Source organism: Nannospalax galili, unplaced genomic scaffold, assembly GCF_000622305.1.
Source record: "Nannospalax galili isolate Female #2095 unplaced genomic scaffold, S.galili_v1.0 scaffold974, whole genome shotgun sequence".
NCBI lineage: Eukaryota > Metazoa > Chordata > Mammalia > Rodentia > Spalacidae > Nannospalax > Nannospalax galili.
This window is the reverse complement of record NW_008335438.1, coordinates 3,678,990-3,689,744: the sequence shown is the minus strand read 5'-3', so window position 1 is coordinate 3,689,744 and position 10,755 is coordinate 3,678,990. Positions and strand designations below refer to the sequence as shown.

The following is a 10,755-nucleotide window of genomic DNA, read 5'->3' as shown; positions in this document are numbered from 1 at the left end:
GTACACTCCTTAACATATATGCACCAAACTCTGGTGCACCCAAATTCATAAAAACAACACCACAGGACTTTAAGACATAGATTAACCCCCAACTCAGTAATAACAGTGGACTTCAATACCCCACTGTCTCCACTGGACAGGTCAACTGGACAAAGAATAAACAGAGACACGTCTGAATTCAATGATACCATACATCAAATGGACCTAACAGACATCTTCTGAATATTCTACCCAAGCACCAAAGAACACTTTCTATTCAGCACCCCATGGAACTTTTTCAAAAATTGACCACATACTGGGGCACAAAACAAACTTCAACAAATACAAAAAAAAGGTGAAATAATTCCATGCTTCTATCAGACCACAATGCAACAAAGCTCAAAATCAACACTGGACAAAGCCCTAGTCACTATAGGATGCAATGGTGATTAAACAACACACTCCTAAACGATGAGGAGAAACTAAGAAAGAAATAAAAGAATTCCTGGAATTCAATGAAAAGGACAATACAACACAACAAAACTTCTGGGACAAGTTAAAAGCAGTCCTAAGAGGCAAGTTTATAGCTCTCAGTATCTACATTAAAAAAATCAGAAAGAGCACAAATCAGTGACTTAACATTGCAACTCAGACTCCGGAAAGGCAAGAACAAATAAAACCCAAACCCAGCAGAAGAGAAGAAATAACAAAAATCAGAGCAGAGGGGCTAGAGAGATAGCTCAGTGATTAAGAACACTGGTTGTTCTTGCAGAAGACCCGGGTTCGAATCCCAGCACCCACACGGCAGCTAACAACTGTCCTAACTCCAGTTCCAGGGGATCCGACAGCCTCTTCTGTCCTCCACGGTGCACTTACCTACATGCAGGCAGTATACACAGGCACATAAAATAAAAATAAATAAAAAATGTTTTTAAAAAAATCAGAGCAGAAATTAATGAAATAAAAACAAATAAAACAATACAAAGAATCAATGAATCTAAGAGCTGGTTCTTTGAAAAGCTAAAAAAGATAGACAGACCCTTAGCCAAGTTAACCAAAAGAAAGAAAGAGCAAATCCAAATCAATAAAATCAGAGATGAAAGGGGAAACATCACAACAGACAACCAAAAGATCCAGACCATTATAATGAATACTTTAAAAAACTTTATTCTATTAAATTTGAAAACCTAAAAGAAATGGATAGATATCTAAAATCATGGAACCACCAAAATTAAAACAAGAAGAGATCAACAGTTTACAAACAGATCCATAACATATAAGGAAATTGAAACAGTAATACAAAAACTCCTGACGAACAAAAAGCCCAGGCCCAGATGGATTTACAGTAGACATTTAAAGAAGGCCTCCAACCAATACTACTTAAATTATTAAAAAAGATAGAAGAAACACAGGGAAAATCCCCAAATTCGTTCAATGAAGCCAGCATCACTCTAATACCAAAACCAGGTAAAGACACAACCAAACAAGAAAACTATAGACCCATATCTTTAATGAATATAGATGCAAAAATTCTCAATAAAATACTTGCAAACTACATATAGACATACATCAAAAAGATCAGACCATGACCAAGTAGGCTTTATTCCAGAGATGCAGGGATGGTTCAATATATGCAAGCCAATAAATGTCATAAATCATATAAAAATGGACTCAAAGACAAAAACCACATTGTCATCTCAGTAGATGTAGAAACAGCTTTTGACAAAATTCAGCATGCAACAAACCCACAGCCAACATCATTTTAAATGGAAAAAAACCTGGAAGCATTCCCATTAAAATCAGGAACCAGACAAGGATGTCCACTATCTCCACTCCTTTTCAATATAGTGCTTGAAACTCTTGCTAGAGCAGTAAGACAGGAGAAGGAAATTAAAGGAGTACTATTAGAAAAGAGGTCAAATTATCCCTTTTTGCAGATGATATGATACTATACCTAAGAGATCCCAAAAATTTTACCAAAAACTCTTGGAACTGATCACTTTCAGTAAAATGGTAGGGCAGGTTACAAAATTAATCTACAAAAATCAGCAGCCTTTCTATATACCAATAACAAGCAACTGGAGAAAGAGCACAGGGAAACCCTCCCATTCACAATAGTAGGAAAAAAAAAATCTTGGAAATAACCTGATCAAAGACATTAAAAATCTCTACAATGAAAATTTTAAATCTTTAAAGAAAGAGATTGAGGAAGACATCAGAAGATGGAAGGACCTCCCATGCTCATGGATTGGAAGAATTAATATTGTGAAAATGACCATCTTACCAAAAGCAATATAAAGATTCAATGCAATGCCAACCAAAATCCCCATGACATATTTCACAGAATTAGAAAAACCATCCTCAAATTCATATTAAAGCACAAAAGTCCCTAGATAGCCAAAGCAACTCTGAGCATAAAGAGCAACACTGGGGGGATTACTATATCAGATCTCAAACTGTACTACACAACTATAGTAATAAAAACAGCGTGGTACTGGCACAAAAATAGATATACAGATCAATGGAACATCATTGAAGACCCAAACTTCAGTACATGCAATTTCAGTCATCTGATATTTGACAAAGGTGCCAAGAACACACAATGGAGGAAAGACAGCATTTTCAACAAATGGTGCTGGCAACACTGGATCTCCACCTATAGAAGAATGAAACTAGATCCTTATCTCTCACCTTGCACAAAAGTCAACTCCAAATGGATCAAAGACCTCAATGTGAAACTGGGAACTCTAAAACTATTAGAAGAAAACATTGGTAATAACCTACAAGATATAGGTAGGAAAGACTTTCTAAACCTGACATCAATTGCTCAGGAATTAAGGTCAAGAATCAACAAGTGGGACCTCATTAAACTAAAAGGCTTCTGAACAGCAAAAGAAACAATCTAGAAAGTCAAGAGAAAACCCACAGAGTAGGAAAAAATCTTCAGCAGTGACACATCTGACAGAGGTTTAATATCCAGAAAATATAAAGAACTCAAAAAACAAAGAAGAAAGCAAATGACTCAATTAAAAGACGGTCTAAAGATCTAAACAGAGAGTTCTCAAAGGCAGAAATAAAGATGACTAAGGAACATCTTAAAAAGTGTTCAACATTGTTAGTAATTAGGGAAATGCAAATTAAAACCACCTTAAGATTTTACCTTACCCCAGTCAGACTGGCTAAGATCAAGAGAACAAATGATAGATACCAAATGCTGGTGAGGATATGGAGAAAGGGGAACACTCATTCACTGCTGGTGGGATTGCAAGCTCGTTGGAAAGCAGTGTGGATTCTTAAAAAACTTAAAATGAACCCACCATATAACCCAGTTATAGTATTCCTTGGCATATACCTAAAGGACTCATCCTATTTCAGAGACACTTGTACACCCATGTTTGTTGATGCTCTTTTCACAATAGCTGGATGGAAGCAACCTAAGTGCCTCTCAACTAAGGAGGAGTTAACGAAAATGTGGTACATTTACATAACAGAATTCTACTCAGCAGTAAAGAAAGATGAAATAAGGAAATTTGCAGGTAAATGGATTGATCTAGAAACTGTTATACTAAGTGAAGTAACACAGACTCAGAAAAACAAAAGACATATGTTCTCCATTTGTGGATCCTAGCACCAAATCCTTGTAAGTGGGTACATATCCTGATGTAACTGCAAGAACCAGGAAAGTGGAAGGAAACCAGGGAGATAAAGGGAGAGAAGGAACAAGAGAGAAAAGAATAGTAGGAGACAGGTATTACTAAGGGAGAAATGAGTAAAAAAGAAGGGGGAGGTAGGGTAAGTTAAAGGGGAGGGGCAGAAGGAGGGCTACACAAAGAACTATAGGAATAAAGGGGAAGAAGGAGATCAAAAGAGATGGGACCACAGTACACAAAAATTATCAAGGGAGAACTGGGGAAAATGGGGACACTTTAAATTGGAAGCGTGGGGAGGGAGGATAAGGCAGGGAGAGAAAGAGGAGAGAAAAATAGTGCCTAGCTAGTTTAAAAAACCAGAGGGAACTGTGTTAGTCCATAAGCCTACAGAAAAATTACACATACAACATCTCTACATGAGTCTGTGAGTATAGCTAAAGACCACATAACAAGACAACAGTACCAGACAGGAGAAACCTTCTTTTGAGTTGTTGGCCAGGGAGTCCAAGAGACTCCCAAAATTACACAGGCTATTGCCACAGTCCTTGATTGCCTCCCCCAACTTGATGGTAAGACCCTATTGCTGGAAACAGGACATGCTTTGGACACAGGATTTGGAGCAACGGACTGGAACTGAGTTGGAAGCTACCTCCCTTGAAGGCTAGCTCTCATAGCTTGGAAAGCACTACCCAAGCTGCTAAGGGAGAACATCAATTGATGGTCCAATTCCAGCTTCAAGGCCTAAAAACCACATCAATGACCAGCACAGCAAGCAATATTGGTGCAGTAGTAGCATTTTTATCTTAGGGGTAATTAACAGCTCCCTAATTGGACTTAAAGCCCACCAAATGGAGGAAACTCATGTGTGGTACTGTAAACTTAGCCAAATACACATAGCTAGAGAGGACATAGATCTTAGAGAAAACTCAAGGCTCTCATATCCCTAGACAAATATAATTCCTTATTATGTGCAAAATATGGATCCTTAAATTTACAGACAAGTATCCCAGTCACCACTGATCAAAGCAGCTTCTTTTTCAACAGACAGAGATTATTACAAAGTTACACCACTGGTCACATACAGAGATTCTCTGTAAATTGCCCAAGCCTAAGTGGCACATTTAGGATGCAACCTCTCACCTAAGACTCTAGAACATAGAACAAGGGATGAAGCTCCCTCATGCAACAGAGGGCCAGGAACACAAAAGGCCACAAATAGCCAAAACGCAAAGATAAGACTCAGTAGAGTGTGGGTCCTTGGACAGGTCTCCTATATTGAGGTCCATCCATCCAGGGCTCAGGGACCATTTCAGAAGAGAGGGCGAGGAAGATTCTAAGAGCCAGGGAAGAGGTATAGGACCACATGGAAAAAGTCCTACAAGTGCCAGGGACCTTTCTCATTCAAACCTACAGCAATGGTGTCAGCACAAGACCCATGCAAACTTAGGCAAACAAAAACTCAGCACAGAACTGTGGAAATGAACAGCAAGTCCCAATATTAGTCAAAGAATTACTGGCAGTTGATTACTGCTGGGTGAGGAAGAGCAGGTTTCTGGAAGAGAGAGACTCTAGATAGGCTCAGTGGATGAACTGGCACTGAGGGACATCTTGAGACACTAACTTTACATAACAGGCTTTAATACAAACGACAGAATGTATGAAACTCCAGTGTGTGTGGGGGACTATAGGAGGGTGTCAAAAGGGAAGGGGGATAGGGGTATAAAGATGACTTTATGTATGAAATGCACAAAAATTCAATTAAAATTATATTTTAAAAAACAGGATGTACAGATACAAGGACACATTAATATCCAGGACAGAGGAGACCACCTCTACTGTCTTCTTAGGGTCAAAAGCTTTATCCAGGCTGAATTCAGCCTACTTTTTGATCATTTTCAATGACAAATTTAAACTCTTTAACACATGGCCAAAAAAAAAAAAAGCACCCATTTTAATATAGTGATGTTAATCAATAGATGATAAAATTAAACATTTATTCACATTTAACAACTGAACTTACAGTGGAGGTACTTGCATTATATTCCCAGTAAATTTCTGTAGAATGCCTTCAATATCTTCTTGCGTTATTTTATCTGTCAAAAACGAACCAAGAAAAGGTGACACAGCCATAGAAGTACATGTGCTATTTTGACAGCACCAGTAGCTCTGAAAAATCATTTAAATTTTTTTCCAGTAAAACACATATTACAGAGTATATCCTGAAGGCCAAATGTTGCTTTTTTGAAAAGAATAAAATTCACATTAATGAGATGAAAGGCAAAGAAAATCTTATGTTATTCTTCTTAGAGACTGAACTTCCTTTGGTTCAATTCCACACCCACCCCATTATTCCTCAATTAAAAACAATCCATCATAAAAAAAAAATCATCGTATATAATCTCAACAGTTCTGACCACGCCTTTAGGAAGTTCAAGAAAAATACCAAATTAGCTACAAAAATGGTCCTACACTGATCAATAGTAGGGTGATCAGAAAGCAAGCAGAAAAATACCCATACATTCTTTTTCCTTAGTTTCTCTAGGGATCAAATATTTTAAGTAATCTATTACAGTATTTGTGATTAATCAGTACAAGTCACATCTTAAGTTTTACCTGGTAAAAACTTAAAGCTATGTTATGGAACAATTTTCATACACTCACATTCAACTTTGTCCCCAAGTGGAGTTACTGATGTGTCTCCCCCACCCCATTTCTGATCTGGGGCTCTCTCTCCTCTTTCAAATGAACACTCTCAGTCAGCCTCAAAAATAAACGGGTACAGACAAAGAACATACATAGCAAGGGCTTGAGCACGCTTACTGAGTATTTTTAAACACTGATTTTAGAAAATTTGAATAAAGACTTACACATAAAGTTTTTCATATGGCAGTCATCAAACAAAATGATTAATCAAACAAAAGGATGTAATATATACAGCTGTATGACTTCATAAGGAGAAACTATGACAAATTCAATACGTAGGATTTTTGTGCTTGCAGATGAATCTTTATACACATTTCATATTTGTTATTACAAATTATGCCTTAGAAATACTCTATAACGTATATAGGTAACAGTCACCAGAAAGAAATGACGTTTTATGATTTTACAGAAAATTAAAAATTTTTTCTGATATATGTACATTTGATTTTACTTGAATGATATTAAACAAAAATCAGTGTGTTCTGAATTGTTCTAACACCAGATAAAAATTAAAGGGCCTCATGGAAAACTGTGTCCAGATTTTAGTATCACACAGCAAGACAGTCTCAACCTCAATGCCTCCTTGATCCTAACAAGCTAAACACAAACAAAAGACTAGAATCTACTGGACTCAGACAGTGAGGAGGTACAGCATTCAAAAGAATTTCTCCAACAGCAGCAACTCCAAAATGACAGATCTCAGACAGCAAACCAGGCATGTCTCAAAGTATGGATGAGGATTTTTCCATGAAAAAGTTTTACTCTACTGTGACATTAAGACATAATTCCCAGTGGCATCTTGGTGACACAAACCTGGGCCTGCCAAATCTAGGCAGCCAATGCTGCCACCAGGCTGAGACCTGCTGAAAGAAATGCCACAGTGGGGAAATTGCTGTAGTTCATAACTTAGCTATGCATTTTAAAAACAAGACCAAACAGCTTTTTATTTCTGCCAGGCTGAGCTCCTCACTGACATTCCTTCCCGGTGAACGGCTCCCCTTTGTCCTGTTTCAGTGGTTTCTCTCACTGACAACTCCACACGGGCATAGAGACACACTCCCTCTCGGTCTACTTCTGTCACATTGTCTCTTTTTGACTTCACAGCTCAGGCATCCACCCAAGGTATGTGCTGTTCACTCTGCAATTAGTCACCTACAATTTTTAACAATACGCTAAGGTATTATCTCACCAATGAAATGCTGAGCTTCTCAAAGACAAAGACAGTTTTTCTTCTGAGATAACACATGCTATTAAGATGGCACTCATGACATTGCTGAAACTTAATTTGCTCAAGGATAATAGAATCTCAAGGTTGAAGGGCATTTAAAAGTCACCTAAGCCAGTCATTTATCTGATGTTTAAAGGGTCAGACAGAAAGCCTACATTGCAGGTTATTTTACAATAAAAGCCAAGCGTGTGGTGCATGAATATGTAGTGAGGCATGCTGGCTTGTATCTAAAACCTGAGATTAGCCCAATCCAAATAACTGTTCCATCATTTAACAGTGTTGCTACCATAGGATTTAAAAAGAAATGCAGGGAAAAAAAGTCTTTATAACAAGGATATCCAGTAACTAGCCTAAAGGAGACAGGCATAGCACAAGTACAATAGGACATGGATATTTAGTTTTTGTTTAGTAAATTAATATGCTGTCAAAATGACATTCTTTATTTCAAATAAAAATTTTAAAGTCATTTTCCAGGCTGGAGGTGTAGCTCAGTGGTAAAGAAAGCACCTGCCTAGCATATGAAAGGGACCAGAGTTCAATCCTGAGCACCATAAAAAAGAATAAGGAAAAACAGTCATTCCCATAAAATTACTATATATATTCCAACAGGCTACACACTGCTACTTGCTTACAATGCATTGATCCTCCCAATAAATATGTAGCATGGTAGCTGTTACTTAACTGAACTGAACTATGGAGCTAAAAGCAGTACAATGTGTTAAGCACAATATTCAACCACAATAAGCTACTGCTGGACAGGTTCTGCCACCATAGCTGCTAAACTATATAAAATATAACAAACAACTGTAGCCATTACACAGCAGGTAGCAAAGACTATAATCTCTGAGAGGAGGGAAAGAAAGGCAAACATTGTAAACTGTGCTTCTGCCTGGAGTACAAAAGAAGGGAATCTCAGAAAAAGCACGGTGATCTTAGCTGGGTGTGGTGGTACAGGCCTTTAATCCCAGCACAGGGGAGGCCGATGCAGGCAGCTCTCTATGAGATTGAGGTTAGCCAGGACTATATGGCAAGTTCCAGGCTAGCTGAGACCACAGGGAGACCCTGTTTCAAAAAGAAACAAAAAAAAGCTTGGTGATCTTACTGAACAGAGGTCAGAAAGTGGAGAGCCAGTAACAGCTAGGAAACCACATGAAGAAAGATGTCAGAGGGATCCCCCAAACATGGTTAAGTTCTAAACTGTGAACATGAATATAGTGAGCCTGCACAAAAGTAAAGAAACAACTACTGCCAAAGTTCTTGCAAAGGTGGCGGGTGGGGATCTGAATTTCAACCATGGACAGTGAAGGAATTTTTGTTGAATACCTGGGACATTCAACAGAGACCCCAGAAGCTATGTGCTATGAGTGGGGCTAAAAAAACAAACAGGTGGCTGGAGAGATGGCTCAGCAGTTAAGGGCACCGACTGCTCTTGCAGAGGACCCGGGTTCAATTCCCAGCACCCACATGATAGCTATGAACCATCCTTAACTCCAGTTCCAGGGGAATCCGGAGCCCTCTTCTGACCTCCGTAGCACTGCACAACACGGGTGCACTCACATACATGGGCAGGCAATATACTCACACACATAAAAAATAAATATTTTTTTTAAAAGATAACTTATTTCAAATTATTAAAAAAAAAAACCAAACAAACAAAAAAATGAGATCAGAAAACAAGTCTACTTAGACTCATCCTAACAAAGAATCTAAAAAAGGCAACTAGAGGTAATAAATGAGTTTAAGGTTGAACAACAAAAGACCAATATATAAAAATCAACTCTAGGGGCTGGAGAGATGGCTCAGCGGTTAAGAACACTGGTTGTTCTTGCAGAAGACCCGGGTTTGAATCCCAGCACCCACAGAGCAGCTAACAACTGTCTGTAACTCCAGTTCCAGGGGATCCGACAGCCTCTTCTGTTCTCCACGGGCATTGAATGACACAGGTGCACTTACCTACATGCAGGCAATAGACGCATACACAGAAAACAAAAATAATAAACGAAATATTTTAAAAAAATCAACTCCACTTCTATATAGCAGCAATGGATAATCAAAAGTTAAAACTGAAAGATTCCATTTCCAAGTACATAGCAATTTTATATACATAAGACATGCAGAATATGCACATTGAAAACTACAAAATACGGTTGCAAAACTAAAGACCTACATAAATGGAGAGATATATCTTGTTTCATGGCTTGGGAGACTTGTATTATCAATTCTCTACATACTGATACACAGAATCAACTAAATCTTGAAATCCAAGCAGACCACATGCATACATACACATGTCCACATGTGTGTGTGAGTGTGTGAGTGTATGAGTGTGTGTGTGTGTGTGTGTGTGTGCGTGTGTGTGTAGAAACTGAGAAGCTGATTCAGGAACTCATACAGAAATGCAAAGGACCTAAACAAGCAAGAGCAACTATGAAAAGTTAGAGGATTAGTAACCCCTCACCCCAGGCCAGGAAGAGAAAGAACACTCTTCCAAAAAGTGGTGCTAAAATAATTTAACCAGTTGCCAACACACATACACACACAAAACTACAAAACACTCACCCCTGAGACCAATACCTGAGATCATAAGCAAAAGCTAGCTCAAAGTGGAGAGCGATAACAACAGGTCCACGTGGTAGTGGGACTTGAAATCTTGGTTGAGCTTGCTCTTGTTGACCTGGCAAAAGTTACTTACTCTAGTTTCACAACTTCATAAAATCTAATATTATGTCAAAATAAAAGGATCCTAAGAGATTACGAAGAACTTTATACTAAGTTTGAAATTTTAGATGAAATAGACAAATTCACAGGGAAAATAATCTAGAATGACACAAGAAATAAAAACAGTATGTTTGATAGCCACTTTAAAAATCTACTTAAAAAACCTTCATTAAGGGGCTGGAGAGATAGTTCTTGCAGAGCACCCCAGTTCGGTTCCAAGCACCCACATGGCAACTCACAACCACCCAGTTCCAGAGGATCCAATTCCCTCTGCTGGCCTCTGCAGGCACTTATAGGTATACATGCAGGTAAAACTCTCATACATAAAAAATAAAAAGAGGGGCTGGAGAGATGGCTCAGTGGTTAAGAATACTGGTTGTTCTTGCAGAAGACCCAGGTTAGAATTCCAGCACCCACATGGCAGCTAACAACTGTCTGTAACTCCAGTTCCAGGGGATCCAACAGCCTCTTCTGTCC

General features: G+C 38.4%; 1 protein-coding gene across 1 annotated transcript in view; it reads right to left on the bottom strand.

Annotated features, from left to right (window-relative positions):
- Positions 1-10,755, bottom strand: part of Trub1 (TruB pseudouridine synthase family member 1) — a 58,034-nt gene that overhangs the window by 9,248 nt on the left and 38,031 nt on the right. Inside the window, exon 5 of the mRNA XM_008830239.3 lies at positions 5,650-5,722. Coding sequence (XP_008828461.1) covers positions 5,650-5,722 — 73 coding nt within the window. The remainder of the gene's footprint in view (positions 1-5,649; positions 5,723-10,755) is intronic.